The sequence below is a fragment of the Podarcis vaucheri genome (genome assembly GCF_965113315.1).
Source record: "Podarcis vaucheri genome assembly, chromosome: 13".
NCBI classification, from domain to species: Eukaryota; Metazoa; Chordata; class Lepidosauria; order Squamata; family Lacertidae; genus Podarcis; species Podarcis vaucheri.
In genome coordinates, this window is record NC_138751.1 from 16,810,275 (window position 1) to 16,826,173 (window position 15,899).

The following is a 15,899-nucleotide window of genomic DNA, read 5'->3' on the forward strand; positions in this document are numbered from 1 at the left end:
AGAGGTGCCAAGCATCAGAATAACAGCTGCTGATGTTAAGGAGGAATGGCATAAAGGATGGCTTGTCCAGCGTTGAATAACCAAAGCCAGAGAATAAAACACTGGGCTCATCCTCCAGAGCTTCTGCCCACCAGCCCTCTCCTCTAAGATCCAGGCCACTGAGAGCCAAGCAATCCCTAGTGCAGCACCCCATCCCTCCCTCCCTCCCCCCAACTAGCTTTCTGTACTTACGCAGCCTGGGCCATGAAGTCATCGTAGAGATAACGCTGGCGCTTGGAAAGCCGACACTTGATGACATGTTCGTATTTCTTTGGCATTTGCTTCTCTACATCCACTTTCACCCTCCGCAGCAGGAAGGGCCGCAGCACCTGGGGAGGTGGAGAGAATCAATTCCCATTCGCCTTCCAACCACGCCAGCTGCTCTCTGTACCCTCACCCCCACCCCGCTCACCTTGTGTAGCCTTTTCACCAGGTTCTCGTTGTACTCCTGGCTGCCCTCAATCATGCCCGTCAGTGGGTTGGAAAACCACTCCTTAAACTCGCGGTGGGACTGGAAGACATGGGGCATCAGGAAGTGCATGAGGGACCACAACTCCATCAGGCTGTTCTGGAGAGGAGTTCCGGTCAGAAGAAGCCGCCTCTGACTGAAACAGGAATATGACAGGACAGTGAGAACCTCTGAGAGGGAGGCGTTCCCCACCAGCACCCCAATCTCAAGCCCACCACCACACACACACTCACCTGTTGAAGTTTAGCAGAGACTGCCAACGTTGAGACTTGAAGTTCTTAATGTTCTGAGCCTCGTCCAAGATCAGATACTTCCAATTCTTGCGTCGAAAGGCCTGGTGGTCCTGCAGTACCAGCTTGTATGAGGTGATGCAGATATGAAAGGCATTGGGCTTGGTCCAACCCTGAGTACAGACAGTGAAGGCTTACAATTGTGACCAATAACGCAAGAGGCACCAAGCTCAACAGCTGTAGACCTGCGGCAGGGAACTTCCAGCCCTCTCTGAGTTTCTTATTTTGATAGTTATTTAACAAAATTTATGTACCACTTGATTATTTTTTTAAAAACCAACAACTTCTAAGCATTTCACAAAGATAAAAAACACATTAAAAATATTGATAGAAAGCAATTAGAAACAGATGTTTTAAAACATTCAAAAGAGATATAACACATGAAACATTCTATATGTCTGAACTGGCTTGGGTAAACAAAAATGATTTAAGCAGGTGCCAAAGAGTGTATACAGGAGGGTCCTGCACTACTTATTTAAAAACAATGCTGATCTAAGAACCCCTTATTTCAGCCCTAAATGCATTCCAGACTATTATCAAGTAATTTAGAGACTAAAAATAACTAAAATTCTTTAATATCTCTACTTAGGGTTTCCCTACCTTATGTTTCCTGGAGTACCAAAGAACTGAGCCACCAACATGTCTTTTTCAGAGAATCATAGAAAAGTAGAGCTGGAAGGGACCACAAGGATCATCTAGTCCAACTCCTTGCAGTGCAGGAATCTTTTCCCCAACACGAGGCTCGAACCCATGACCCTAAGGTTAGGAGTCTCCTGTTCTACCAACTGAGCTATAGAGGTGGGCTTCATATTCCTTTGTCGTGTGCCAGCAAAGAAATACGATAGCATGATTTGCCCATGTTTCACCAACTGGTTCCCCCCCCACTCCCCAAAATGAATAGACACACAAATACAAATCAATTCTGGAGTACAACTTGTGCCTCTTTTTACAATATGAGGTAATCTCTATCCCCTGGACTCGTATGACACATACTATTTCAATACTTTCTTTTTGTGCTTTTGGGAAATTATGCTAACTATATGTCTTCTATTGTGAGCCACATATGGATCAGAGACTGCATTACAATTACCCACAAGCATCATCTCAGTTTCCTTAAAACAGATCTCTTATTAGCACAGCGTGACCACCAAACCTAATTTAGCACCATACAGTACATGCTACCCAAAATAATGCTAATAGTCCAGTTTCTCACTTTGTAGACTAGTCACCCTTTTTGATTTACTTAGATGTGTGGGAGGGAAATCTTTTAAATATTTTATCAAAGGACCCATAGAAGTAAGAATGTTTCCTGGAGGAAAATGATACCCAACATTACATTTTTTCAACCACAAAGACCCCTTTTTATGCTTATCTGGAGGATTAAAACCATTTACACTGTGAGACACAAAACCCATCTCTGGCAAAGCCTGAGTTCTCTCACCTGCCGTTTTAGCTTACGCTCCTTCTGTGCCCCGTAGTAGGTGAGGATCTTGAAACTGGGGCACCAGCGCTTGATCTCCATCTCCCAGTTCAGTATCACGCTGGTGGGAACGATGATCAGGTGGGGGCCCCAGCTGCCTACAGGAGCACACAAGCACAGCAGAGAAGCTTCCATGACTCTGGAGACCAAGGCTGCCTCTGTGCCTCACTCCTCAGCCACATGCCCTCCCCTGAGCAAATCCAGCTCTCTCCCCTCCACTAAAAGCACTGAGAGCATGAATTTTGTTACTCCACATCTTAGGAGGTTTAAGATGCCATCTACTGCTTCTAGCAAGGAGCCCATCCTCACCCTCCGTTCTCTTCTCAAAGTTCCTGACCCACCCTTTTCGCAGGCCAGATGCGCCAGCAGCGAGATCGTCTGGATTGTTTTGCCAAGCCCCATCTCATCCGCCAGAATACCATTGAGTTTCTTCTCATACATGGTGACCAACCAGTCCAGACCAATGTGTTGGTATTCTCGCAGTGTCCCACGCAACAGATAGGGAATAGGCGTCTTAACCTACATGGGAGAAGGGCAATATAATTTGCCTGCTTTATTCCAGTGCAATCCCCTGCAGATTCCCTCTGACTCACCTGCGTAGTATCCAAAGTATAACCTTTGGGTTGCAGGCTCTCCGCTGCGGCTGCTATGTCTGTGATCTCCTTCTTGGGCCCTGGGGCTGGAGTCGAGTCATTGTCTCCCTCGCCACCACGATCCTCATCCTGTTTCAGAAGATACTCAACACCAAAGTCTTCCTCCTGGCTCACAGAGGCTTCTTCCTCCCCGCCTTCCATGGCATCCTCCTCTTCACTTTCATCCTGCTCACTCTCCACCTCTTCTGTGGAATCTGAAAGAAGTAGCAATGTCAGGACAAAAAGCAGCTGGGCAACTTACTGCTATCATCTTTAAATCAGTGCCTTACAAACTACACTGCTCTATACAAGAAATCATTTGTTCCATCAAGACAAATGCAGCATGTTAAGTTGTTTTGGGGACAAACATTTCTTCAAAAACAAAGTCTGATCCCAAGACTGAGGTAAATACTTGAGGACACCTGCTAAGAATACCTTCAGCTATAAAGAGGAGATAATACAGTGGTACCTTGGTTTTCGAACAGCTTAGTTCATGAACAACTTGGAACCAGAATGCTGCAAAACTGGAAGGTTTTTTTTGGAAGCCGAACATGCTCAGTTTTGAGCCCTGTGTTTCCTGTTGCGCTAATTAGCGTCCTCCATTGTAATTCAAGCCTTCCATTTCCGTGTTTCCCGTTGCACTGCTACTTTGTGCCCCCCCCCATTGTAATTCAAGCCTTCCGTTTCTGATTGGAGTTCTGAGGTGATATTTGGACCTTATATTTGGTGCTTTTGTTTTTGCTATTTATTTTGTGTTTTCTGTTTCGAGGCTTTTTCAGTTAATTTGCTTTTGTGACTGTGTGGATCCCAGTTCAGCTACTGAATGATTGTGTGACTGCAGAAATGGATAAAAAAAAACCCATCCAAACAATGACTATCATCAGTGCAGGTAAGAATTTTTTTTTCTTTTAATTTTTATCATCTACAATACTGTTTTATTTATTTTATAGTACAGTGCATTGTTTATTGCTTTCATTTTATGGATCAATGGCCTCGTTAGATAGTAAAATTCATGTTAAATTGCTGTTTTACGGGTTGTTTTTAAAAGTCTGGAACAGATTAATCTGTTTTACGTTACTTTCCATGGGGAAAACACGCCTTGATTTTGGAACAGACTTCCGCAACAGATTAAGTTTGAGAATCAAGGTACCACTGTAATTACACACAAGATTCAATTACTCTCCAAATTTACAAGACCCATTCCCTTCCTTTTACCTGACTGGCTACTGCTGTCTTCTTCCTCTGACTCTTCCTCATACTCAGAAGTGCTGGGCTCCGAGGCCTCGGATGACGTGTCCGACTCCTCCATTTCAAAGTCTGAGGTATAGGCGCCAGCGTATTTCTGCAGCAACTCATCCATGGGTAACTCACCTGCCAAAGGGAAAGAAAGCACAAGATTATGCCCAAACACTAAGATAGATAGTTCTCTTCTCTGATCCCTGATCATATCCTGTTGAAGTGGCCCTCTGGTTCTGTAACTAGCTACAAATTAGAACAGAGGGTTCCATCTTGGAAACCCCAGCCTAGGTTTTGGGTTCAATGACTTGTTATCATTTCTGAGCTCACTAAACCTTGTCCATCAGTTCAAATCAGTCCCCTTTTAGACTTTTGTTGGCAAAAAATTTTTTTCCATGGTTGTGGAAAAAAATGGGAAATAGACATAGTGCAACCAATATAGGCCCAACTCAGTTCACCAACAAATAAGGTTGGTCTACTAAGTCAGATTACAGGTTCCAGGGGAACTGGAAACACTTGGGGGTAGGGCAAGAAATACAATACTGAGTTGGGGCAGGTGCTTACCCTGGCCCTACGTCCCTTTAAGAGCAGAAATTCTGGGAACGATGGTTCACAGACCTAGCAGACATTCGGAAACACAATTTAGTAATAAAGCGAGTAGTGTTCAGGGCCCAGGGAATGAAAGTCCTGACCCCCATTTGCCACCCCAGCCACCATCTGATTCCGAACCTTCCTTGGCCAGCTCATCCAGCTCCTGGCTGTGATCCACATCTCCTTCCAGCTTTTCTTCTGCATCTATTGTTTCCTCTTCATCTTCAGCTACAAGAGGAAGGATGCCCTCTGTTACTGCATGAAAGGATTCCAGCGCTGGTCCCTGCCTCAAGTTTCCAACGTGCTCAGTCAACCACAGACCCAAAATAACAGGCTCACCTTCCTCCTCATTGGCAGTGAACTCCTCGTCCTCTTCATCGGGCTTCCAGGGTTTTTTATTCCTCTGAGTAACGGGCTTTGGCTTCTCCTGCCAAATATGAGAAAGGGCTTTCAGACCAAGATGGGAGGCCTTTAGCAGTGCATGTGCATGTCACAGAAAGCAGGACAGAAATTTGGCAACAAGTATTCTCAACTAACTTAATCGTTCCTGCTATCTACAGCTAGGCCCTTGCCTGTCCAGGCCCAGCCTGAGCCATTGCCTGACTCTGTGTCCCTTTCCTACCTGCTGGTGATGCCCATCGAAGTGTGCATGATGGTCAGAATTCTGTAGCTGCATATTCTAAGTAGAGTTCCCTACGCATCTGAACCCAAGACTTGCCCATAAACCAGCAGCACACCTTTAGCTTCTTGGAAGTCTGTTTTTCGTCCTGCTCCTCTTCCTCTTCACTGTCACCCTCCTCCTCTTCATCATTTTCAGAACTAGAGGCACAAGGGGGCACGCTGAAGGAGTTCTCCAAAATTTGGGGTGGCAGTGACTGCAGCAGCTCTTCTAGGGGCAGTTCACTCTCCTGCTTAAGCAACTCAATCTCCCGTTGCTGAGTCTCTGAATCATTCCCTTCCTGCTGCTCTTCTACTTCGATAGTCTCCTCATCATCCGACTCGTCATGGGGTTGAAAATCCCCATCTGCCAGAGAAGGAAGAGGGGAGTGGTCAGACACAACTCCTTGGGGCTTACACAGTCTCTCCTCAAAAGAAGCACACATTACAATTCTACCATGTTTGGTTGGGCAGGAGGAGGGAATGGGCATGGAAGCATCCCCCTGCAATTACATTCATAGGATGTAAGCCATATAGGGGTACCTGTGTTGAGCCAGCCCTGGATGGGCTGGGGCTGGGCAGTTTCAGAGGAAAGGGTTGAGACTTTTAAGTTTCTGACCTTCATCCTCAGCGAGGTGACTGGGGTGTGGTGGGCTAGAGGCAGTAGAGCCCGCATGGGAGCCACCGGTCTTGCTGGGAACTGGAAAGGTCTCATTGAGGCTCTGGGTCAGGAGGTCCGAGTATTTCTCTGTCTGGCCCACAATGAAGTCTAGCTGCAGGTCCAAGGCTTTTTTCCGTTTCTCCTCCAGACGTGATTGTTGCTTGAATTGCACAACCTGAGGAAAAAAGAGTTTGGCGGGGAAGTCTCCAAGTTCATTCTTGCAGAATGTGCTGTGCTAGAACTTGCTCTTGAGTTAAAGGCAACATGGGCAAAGAGCTACTATCTTCTCAAAGTCTTCACCAGCCCTGTGCACACAGTGCCACTCTTTTCTCTGCAACCTTAACCATGCAAATTTTTCAAAGCTATTAAAAAGCACTTTGTTACTCATGTAAAAGCAAGAAACCCCAATTTAGTTACTGTGGTACCTCAGGTTACATATGCTTCAGGTTACATACGCTTCAGGTTACCGACTCCGCTAGCCCAGAAATAGTGCTTCAGGTTAAGAACTTTGCTTCAGGATAAGAACAGAAATCGGGCTCCGGTGGCGCGTCAGCAGCAGGAGGCCCCATTAGCTAAAGTGGTGCTTCAGGTTAAGAGCAGACCTCCAGAACGAATTAAGTACGTAACCTGAGGTACCACTGTATTTGGAACAGTAACTCCAATTACAAGTAATAAAAGCAACTGATGTTTGAGACAGAGCAGAACAATTCATTTCACTGCTGTAGGAGAATAAACAAAAGCATAATTTGCCTCGCCTTTTTAATATGAATGCAGAAGTGAAGAATGAGTGAGAGTGGACATAAATACATAACAAACAAAACCTCCAACTAACTGCATGCTTTATGTGTTTGAAATTCTGGTTTGTTATACTTGACGTATTTTGCCTAAATGAAGTCATTCATATGTGTGTGTGTATGCATGTATGTATATATATGTGTGTATGTATATATATCCATATATATGTACACACACACACCTACGTTTACCTATACGCATATATTAATTAGAGAAATTCCACCAACAAACTATGAAGGCAAGAGATTCACTCAACCCTTCTATGGATGAATCCACAGTATTTCTGATTAGGCAAAGTAGAGGCAACCAGCTCCAGACACCTGGCTCAAGGTGTGGCTCCTGTATTCAGGAGCAAGGCCTGCATGCTGCTTTTATGATGCCAGACAGGTTCCTCACGTACCTTCTCTACGTTGCTCCAGAATTGCTTGACCTCTTTGGCGATGGACGAGGCAATACGGCGCAGCTTGGCCTGCTCCTCCCGTTTGGCTCGTTCTTCTTTTTGCTTCTGCTCTTCGTGGTGTCTGATCACCATGCGCACCACCTGCAAGCAACAAAGGAGAGAAGGATCATGTTAATAATCACAAGTCTTCACAGATTTCCACGGCTCTAAACAGTCCTTCCTAAATCTGGGTCGTAGGGAAGAGCTAGCTCCACTTCACTAAAGTGGATGGAAACCCTAGGGACACACATATTATATTGCTTTTCTGCAGCAGCACAAGCCACAAGCCTGAGGTGTTACAGTGGTGCCTCGCAAGACGAAAAGAATCCGTTCTGTGATTCTCTTCGTCTAGTGGTTTTTTCCATCTTGCGAAGCAAGCCCATTGACGGATTAGCGGATTAGCGGCTTTTAGCGGCTTATCGGATCAGCTGATAAGCGGCTTAGCGGCTTAGAAAAAGGGGGGAGGGGGAAAAAACACAGGAACTCGCAAGACAGTTTCGTCTTGCGAAGCAAGCCCATAGGAGATTCGTTTTGCGAAGCACCTCCAAAACGGAAAACTCTTTCGTCTAGCGAGTTTTCCGTCTTGCGAGGCATTCATCTCGCGGGGCACCACTGTACAAAATGGCACGATTATGAAATGCCCTTAAACCCAGAGATTGGAATGCATGAGTGAAAACTGACTGAGATGGGTTAAATGTTTGGAAATTGGCAGCTGTTTCCATCAAACTCACCTTCCTCGCAACACCCCTCTTCCATCGGCGCTCTTGGGCAAAGTCAGCAGAGAGCCACTGCATCTCCTCGCAAAGATAATCCCAGTGTACTTTGGGCCGGACTGGCTCAGGCACCTTCGACAGCCGTTTCATGGACCAGAACCCTTCCTTCTTCATTTCTGCGATGCGGTTTTCAATCTCTGCCTCCTGGAATACATCCCCCAAGTCAGTTAGCCCAAAACACTGTATCCTTGTGAACTGCAGCTTGGAAGGACAAACTAAACAGAATGTTAACTTAGATTGTGTATGTTCATGCCCAACTTCAAGAGGGCAGAAGGGGCCAAATGATCCCTGGACCATGTGTGGCTTACATGCTTGGCCTGCTCAGCAATCTCCGCGTGTGTCTTGTCCCACATGCTTGCAGGGTCCGGGGAGGTGTACATCCCGGGCGACACAAGGGCTCTGTTCTGTGTCTTGGGAACATCAAAACCTGGGTGACTGTCCAGCGAGGAGTCGTGGGTGAGATGTGGTGGTGAGATGCTGCCAGTTGAGGCAGGTGAGCCGGAGGAGGCTGGTGACACTGGGTTACTGCCTGTCATTCTGTCCGATGCAGTCTGAGATGAACAAGAGGAGACAAACGAGGATAGAAAATTATTATAGTGGCCTTAAAGGAACCCAACAGCTCTGGGGAGCTTGTCTAGGTAGAGCATCAGAGAAGAGCATCCCTTGTTCTGACTCTCACAGATGCTCTTTGTAGTACAATGATCATCCACATACTTCACTAAAGCAGTCAAAATTCATTCTGAAGACCCCTAATGAACTACAGTGCTTTGAAAAACTGTAATCCAGTAAGTGGCCTCAAAACACAGGGCCTTACACTGGGATTCCCCTCACCTCCAACTCTACCTGTGGTTGCAGCGCATGTTGCTGTTGGGGAGGACTGCTCTGCATTTTAGTTCTCTCTTGCTCTTTGCCTCTCGTCCCAACAGCTTCGTTTGCGGTTGTAGTGCTGGCTTCCTGCTCCAGTGCATGCTCGGAACCGGCCTCATTCTGGTCAGCCAGCCACTGGGACGAGCCGTCCAGCTCCTGGGTTCCTTGGCAGCCCAGCCTGCGCTCGGGACTGCCTGTCTCAGAATTATCTAGAGATTCATGAAGAGGAATCAGTCGCAATGTGATCAGAGCCAGACTGAAAAGAACTGAAAGACACCCACTCAAGAACAAGCTAAAGGAAGATTTTCAGAGGAAGTGAAATTAAACGTCAAAATGACATTAGCATGCCCTCTGCCTACAATTTTACTTTCCTTTAACACAAAGTAAAGCACTAAAAATTAAAGGAGGAAAGTAATGCACCTTAAAAGCAGCTATTAACTAAAGAGCATAAATGTAAACCAAACAGTTCCCAGCTGATCAAATCTCATTTCTCACTAGGTTTTTTTTCAAAAAAGAAGCTGTGAGTATAAACATGATTTGATTAATGATTACAGTGAAGGGAGGAGGGGTTCTTTTTTCCTTTTTTGTTGCTGTTGCCAAAATCAGGGGAGCCCCAGAAAAATTTGCTTGGGAGCCGGATCAGGCCCCCCCAAACTGGGGGTTAGCCTCTCCCAATTTACGATATACAAGAGATCTGGTGGCAGAACCCAGTAGAAAATTAATATATCCAACACAGTAGCTATCAAAAACACAAAAGCATTAAAAAATCGCCGTTGCTAAGTTTGTACACACAAGCAAACATTTTCTGTTACAGAATAAATGTTTGGGTAATGTAAAAAAATGTTTTCTCTCAAAGTTTGCATTTAAAACTTTAATATTTAGACACAAAAGATGTAAACCCTGCCTACAAGTAGAGGATTCCCCTCTCTTTCTCCACTGGATACATATTCTACTGTTTAGTACTAAATGCCTAGACTTTCCAAAAATTTCCAGGGGAGCTACGAACAGATACTGTAAATTTTATTTCATTCCTTTGAGCTGCTTTTTATATCCCTCCATCATATCTCAACAAGCAAATTAAGTTTAGTTGTGGCCAAGCCAGATTCCAGTACATAATAAATTCTGGCCCATCAATACAGATGTTTGTGACAGAAAAAGCATTTTGAAAAGAAAATAAATCCAACACTGAGCTCAGAAAAACAGCCAAAGATTTAGATTTGCTTGATGTTCCTGCTTAAAACCCTGTTGCCAATTCCCCAATGGTATTCAGTTTCACCTGTACCTGCGTGAGCTGCGAACTCCTCTTGCTTGTCAGGCTGAACTTCCAGGGTTTCGCTTTCCTGGGGAATACTACACCTGAAAAAAGATGGAACCGTTAGTCCAGAGAACATTTTGTGTGCGCGCGCGTGTGGTAGATGCACAGCAACCTATTCCTTTAGGTAAGGATCACTCAAACTTGCTCTTGGGACCCTGAACGACTCTGCCAAAGGGTAGATCAAACCCTGTCTCTCTTTTATTGTTACGCAGACAGCATGGGAATAGCCTGCCCACGGGTTGCGGTGGAGAGTTTTACTGTACGCACCAGCTACCAAATTCAAGCCTATGAAAAGAGGCAGGAACCTGTTTGGGGTGCGGTTTGGTGAACCACTAGAATTATCTCACTTTCCCATCCACTTTACGGATTCTGAGTTGTCTAGCAGTGTCCTTTTCACTCACTCCCATGCCTAGGTATCCAGAGCCCAAAATCTTCTCAGTATCTGGGGCGACCAGGCTAGATGAGTGGAGTATAAATAATAAATTATTTTTATTTTGCTTCCTATGTACCCACCTTTGCTTCAGAAGCGTCAATATTCTGCACGTCACCCTCATATCATTATCCCAGGGAAGTTTACTTCCCTTCTTGGCTTCATTCTTTTGAGAGAGATCTACAACCCATTCATCCTGCAAGCTGAGATTTTGCAACTCAACTCTATTGCTATAGCGTCCTATTAACTCTCTGCTTCTATAGCTCAATTTTGTCCCTAGCTCATAAATAACCCACTATCTCCCAAACCTTTTGTTCCTTCCCTCTCACTCCACACTTAACCCAGTTACCTTGTAATTCTACCTCCCTGGCCTGACCCTGCTGGCTCCATATCCTGCTTCAGCCTCTCAGCCAGCCCCTGCCCTTCTACTTCCAATCCTGACACAGCCTCACCCTCCACATGCTGTGCCAGCCTCAGCGCCCTCTGTTCAACCTGCCCCAGAATGGAACTAGTCTTAAGAAAACTCAATGGAATAGTATCAATGGGACTTTCAGCCACCTTCACTCCCTTCACATGCAAACCAGCTGGGCCTTCGCCCCACATTGCCCGCCTCATGGCATTGTACCTTTTAATTGCAATTCCCATTACCCCATCCCGCCAATCTTTCAACTCTTGCTTTCCTGTTAAGAGGCCTGGACTTCGTCTCTCTGCCATAGAGTCAGGACTGTTTGCTTTTGAGCCACGAACTGTTACAGAGAGTCGAGACACTGTCTGCTTAGATCCCAACACGTCCTTCAGCCAGTGTACGTTGGCTGATTGGCTTGTAAGCCCATACACCCTTCTTCCCATCCCAGACACTGGTGGCTCAGGACTTGGTCCTGCTGACTTTACTGCTCCCTGACCTGTCACCATCATGTTTATTCGTTCTTTTATTCCAGCCCGCAATGGCCCTAAAGCAAGTCCATGCCCAGACCCAAGGCCTGCAGTCCAACCAGAACCTGGTCGTATTGTCGAATAATCTTGTGTCAGTGGCCTACCAAGCCATGGCAAGTACATTCCTTCTGGATGTTGCCTTGCTCTGTCATCAACATCCTTGGCCAGTATCTCCAACTCCTTAACTATCTGTTCCTGCCTCGGTGGTTCTGCTGGGGTCTGATCAGATCCCTTTCCTGCCTCCTCCATCACAGGAACCTGCTGAAAGCTCTCTATCCTGTTATCTGCCTCAGAGAAACATGACATCCCTTCCCGTCCAATTCTGTACCCCATCATAACCACCGGCTCACCTACCTTAACCCTAATTGCACGAGACCTCAATTCAGCTGATCGTGTCTCCCTCTGATCTAATTCACCCTTTCCCAGTTGCGTACGAGCCTCCTTAATCATTCCCTTTTGCTGAGCCATTGCTGTTAAACTGGTCACAATCAACCCTGGAGCCCTGTGCTCCAGCACTCCACGACGGAATCCACATGAGCGTGTTGCCCCTTGATGTGGTACCAGTATTGGCCCTTGCCGTAATCCTGCCAACCCTGAAATTATTTTCCCCTTCAACTTGCGACGTTCCTCTTGACTTCCTATGGCAGTGCGCTGTGACAAATGTGATGACAGCACTGAGGAACCTGATTTATTCAATTCAGCCACCTTCAGGCTTGGTTCCACTTGACCTTGGGCCAGGTTCGTATCAGATGCCAACCAGGTGACTCTGGTATCTTCTATCCCCTCCCTGGAAGGCACGCCTGCCACCTCCTGAGTTGGTCCTCCCAACTGTTCTTCTAATTCTGGGCTCCAAACTAATGTCTTCTCCTGAGAGGGTACCTTTCTTCCCATAGTACCTTGATGCTGCTCAGTCAACGCAATCTCACCTACACTTGTAACCTCCACTACTGGTCCCTGAAATGGTTCCACCAGCACCTTAGTATCACTCTGATCCCTGAATAATGCCTCTCTTATTTCTCGAGACTCCTCCCTAGTAACCCTCTCAGTTGAACCCAACTGCTTGGCTTCTCCCTGATCAAGTCCTACTTGCTCTTTTGTCTCCCTTTGTTCTGGTTCTGCTAGCTCTCCAACTTTCTCCTGACTAGTTCCTAGTTTCACCTCTTCTCCAGGCCCCATCTCCTGACTTTGCACAAGTTCTTCCTCCAGGCCTCCAGTTTCTTCTTGTGCTCCAGCTACTCTCACTGGTGCTCCCACTGCCTCCTCCCTTCCTTCTTCCTGACCCACTGCACTCATCTTTTCTGTTTCCCTCTGAGCTGCTCCTATCACTTGCTCAGCCACATCAAGAGCCACGTGTATCATATCCTCCTTGACAGTCGCCTCCTCAGTCTCTACCTGACTTGTCACTACTGAACCCTCCCCCTCAATAAATGCTACATCTCTCTTTGAAGTTGCCACCTCTGCCTCCCTCTTATCTTCCCCTTCCTGCACTGTGGCTACCATACTGCCAATCTCACCCTGACTTATCCCAGCCAAATCCTCAACTTGCTTTTGATCTTCTACTGATTCCACATCTTTCTCCGCAGCCACCTCTTCTGCCTGCTTTTCATCTATTCTTGGTGATCCCTGATCCAATATTGATGACATACTTTCTTTTTCAGTCTCACCCTCAACTTCTCCCTGACTTGCCACCACCAAATGCTCAGCCTTCTCCTCAGCTGCACCTGCCTCTCCCTCAGCAATCACCAACTCTGACCCCCTCAGATCTTCTTGTAGGACTTCAGCTTTAACTTGATACATTGATGGTGCCACCTCCTCTGCTTCTCCCCTGCTTGACTTCACCAAGTCTTCAACTTCCCCCCAACCCTCTGATGATGCCAAATCTCCTTCCACAATCATGCTTTCAGCCTCTCTCTGATCTACTCCAGATACCCTGTCTTCCCTTTCAATTTCCTCACCAAGTCCCTCCTCACCTGGTCCAACTGTCATCTCCGCCTCCCTCTTACCCAAAACTGGTTCCTCCTCTCCAGTCAACACCTCAATTTCCCCCTGACCTAGTCCTACCAACTCCTCCTCACCCCTTGCCAATATTGCATCTTCCTCTGCAGTCACTTCTTCTAGCTCTCTCTCATTTACATCTGGCACCTTCTCAGTTTCCTCATAGTCAATTGCAGGTGCCACATCCTCTTCCTTTCCAGTGACCTCTAGGATCTCCCCTTGACCCAGTCCTGACAACTCCTCCATTTCTCCATGATTATCTGTTGATTCGCCTTCTTTGTCACTCTCTCCCACCTCCACTGACTCTGGCATCTTTTCAGCCTCCCCCACTGCCTCATCTTCCCTAACAGTTGCCTCAGCTTCCCTCTCTTCCAGTTCCATCAACTTTTCCTGTTCATCTCCCTTTTCAACCCCCTCTCCAGAATCTACACGGTCCTCTTCTACCAAATCCTCTTCTTTCCCATGGTCTGGCCCTGCCACCTCCTCAGTCCAATTTCCCCCCATTTCTAGAACCATTTCACCCTCTCCAAGCAGTGCTTCTTCCTCAGGAACAAATTCCTGAGTCTCCTGCTGATCCATTCCTTTTCCAGTCTTCCCCTCAGCTTCCCTCTCGTCTGGGCTCCCAAAAACACTGGTTTCCTCCTGATTTGGTTCTCTTGCCTCTTCAACTTCTTCTTTCTCTCTATTACTCTTAAGCTGAAGTTCCTCAAGAATCACTGTCTCCAACTCTTCTGCTTTTCTCAGATCTGGTTCAATAATTTCCTCAGCCTCTTCCCCAGACATTCCTAATGCCACTTCTCTTTTCAGTGCATCCTCAGCCACCCCCCTATCCAGTTCTGCTAAGGGTCCAAATGTATCCAGGTCTGGTTCCATGAACTCTCCAGTAGCTGGTGCCTCATGTTCTTTTTCAGCCTCCTCTTCTGCCTCCCCCTGACTTGCCCCCAACGAGTCCTCAACCTTCCCCTCACTTGTCTCTGAGTCTTTAGCCTCTCCCTGTCCCACACCTATCTCTGGAAGCAATCCAGATATCTTCCTCTCTGCCTCATTGGGAGGTCCTTCCACTACAGCCTCCTCTCCCTTCCTTTCATCCTGAGCTTCAGCCTGCCCCTCCTCAGGCTCCATGACCACATTAACCTTTCACTTATTTCTGGTCTGGTTTCTTGCAAAACTTTGATGGTGCTAAGTAACTGCAACCCACTCCCAACTTTTCAAGTATTATCCCTAGCCAACCAAACCCTAGAGCTGTACAACTGCTCAAGTTCCAGATGATACCCTAATACCCTTTGAACTTGTCACCCTTTTTCAGAACCCTTGCGCCCCGCTAAAAATCAATCCTTGTACCCGCAATCCTGCATTTATTCATTCATTGCACCCTAATCGCAAGCGATTCCCCCTCTGACGCCTAGTTTCTTTCTTTTTCAGCACAAGTTCGATGCCCTTTGATTTCCCCCCCACCCTTTAACCCCTTTGTCACCCTTTCCCTCCCACCTTTTCCCTTTGACCCCTTGACCCCGCCCCGGTTTTCCCCAAAACCCTCCCTCCCTCCCTCGCCCTCCCTCCCTAGTCCCCGAGAATCCCCGCTCGCCCCTCCCCCACCCGCTGAGGAGTAGGCGGCCGTTGGTTGGTCGGTTTCGCGGCGCGCGAGGAAACGAGGTGACGGGGGGGAGGAGGAGGGCGATAGGTGAAGTAATAATAGGCCAGCATTGAGAGCGGCCGTTGGCTGGGTAAGCGCGTGCGGCTCCCACATTGGCTCCTTTCTCTTATTTCCCGCCCCGCCACACTCCATTAGTGCGCCCTCTATAGGCAGGGGAGGGAAATGACCGACGGGAGAGAGGAAGGGACTGGGGAGGTAAAAGGCCGCGCGCGCGCGCGACCACCGGCAACCAGGCACACGCGCGCGCTCTTATCTGTTTCCTCACTTTTCCCTCCCGACTCGAAGCAGAGACTTGCACCCTTCCAGGGAGGTGGGTGTGAGCGAGAGGAGTAGAGCCCCGGCCGGTCCGCCATCTTACCTGGGTGGGAGGGGGGAGGAGTGAGGAGGGAGGGGAGGCGCCTCCTGCCCCGCCTCCTCCTGCCGCCGCCTCAGCCCCAGCGCCGCCGCCTCGGCCGGAGAGAATCCGCCGCCATCCGCGGCCCCCAGGCCTCTCCCGTGCGACTTCTCCCTTTGCGCGGCCTTCGCCGGTGCTCCTCGGCACGTCGCCCACCCCTCCCACCCGGATGCTGATCCCTAACCAGGCCCCGCCGAGCCAGACCCGACCCGCCGCGGCAAAATGGCGGCCGCCACCACCAAGCGCCAG

At 47.7% G+C, this 15,899-nt stretch overlaps 2 protein-coding genes across 7 annotated transcripts in view; both read right to left on the minus strand.

Moving 5' to 3' along the window:
- SRCAP (Snf2 related CREBBP activator protein) overlaps positions 1–15,809 on the minus strand; it is a 32,207-nt gene extending 16,398 nt beyond the window's left edge. The window contains exons 1-17 of one of the 6 annotated variants that reach the window (XM_082196838.1): positions 15,615–15,809; positions 10,212–10,285; positions 8,894–9,138; positions 8,371–8,613; positions 8,021–8,206; positions 7,251–7,391; positions 6,014–6,230; positions 5,475–5,761; positions 5,077–5,164; positions 4,876–4,965; positions 4,126–4,281; positions 2,872–3,125; positions 2,620–2,797; positions 2,240–2,376; positions 742–911; positions 452–644; positions 232–368 (exon numbers count right to left, since the gene is read on the minus strand). In XM_082196838.1, the coding sequence (XP_082052964.1) occupies positions 232–368; positions 452–644; positions 742–911; positions 2,240–2,376; positions 2,620–2,797; positions 2,872–3,125; positions 4,126–4,281; positions 4,876–4,965; positions 5,077–5,164; positions 5,475–5,761; positions 6,014–6,230; positions 7,251–7,391; positions 8,021–8,206; positions 8,371–8,613; positions 8,894–8,950 (2,534 nt within the window). In that variant the 5' untranslated portion in view covers positions 8,951–9,138; positions 10,212–10,285; positions 15,615–15,809. The other 5 variants (XM_082196839.1, XM_082196837.1, XM_082196836.1 and 2 more) reach the window with 5 other exon arrangements.
- On the minus strand, positions 10,848–15,072 carry LOC309517607 (uncharacterized protein). The gene is made up of 2 exons (XM_082196842.1): positions 14,571–15,072; positions 10,848–14,522 (listed from the first exon to the last, which is right to left on the minus strand). The coding sequence occupies exons 1-2, from the start codon at positions 14,722–14,724 to the stop codon at positions 11,020–11,022; spliced, it is 3,657 nt and encodes a 1,218-aa protein (XP_082052968.1). The 5' UTR covers positions 14,725–15,072; the 3' UTR covers positions 10,848–11,019.
- Positions 15,810–15,899: the final 90 nt, after the last annotated feature.

Excerpts from the sequence above, each read along its gene's own strand:
- LOC309517607 (XM_082196842.1), bottom strand. The coding sequence starts at position 14,724 with ATGGAGCCTGAGGAGGGGCAGGCTGAAGCTCAGGATGAAAGGAAGGGA. Across the intron at positions 14,523-14,570 it reads GGCTAAAGACTCAGAGACAA|AAGAGGAGGCTGAAAAAGAA; the intron begins GTGAGGGGAAGG and ends AGGGGGAGGCAG.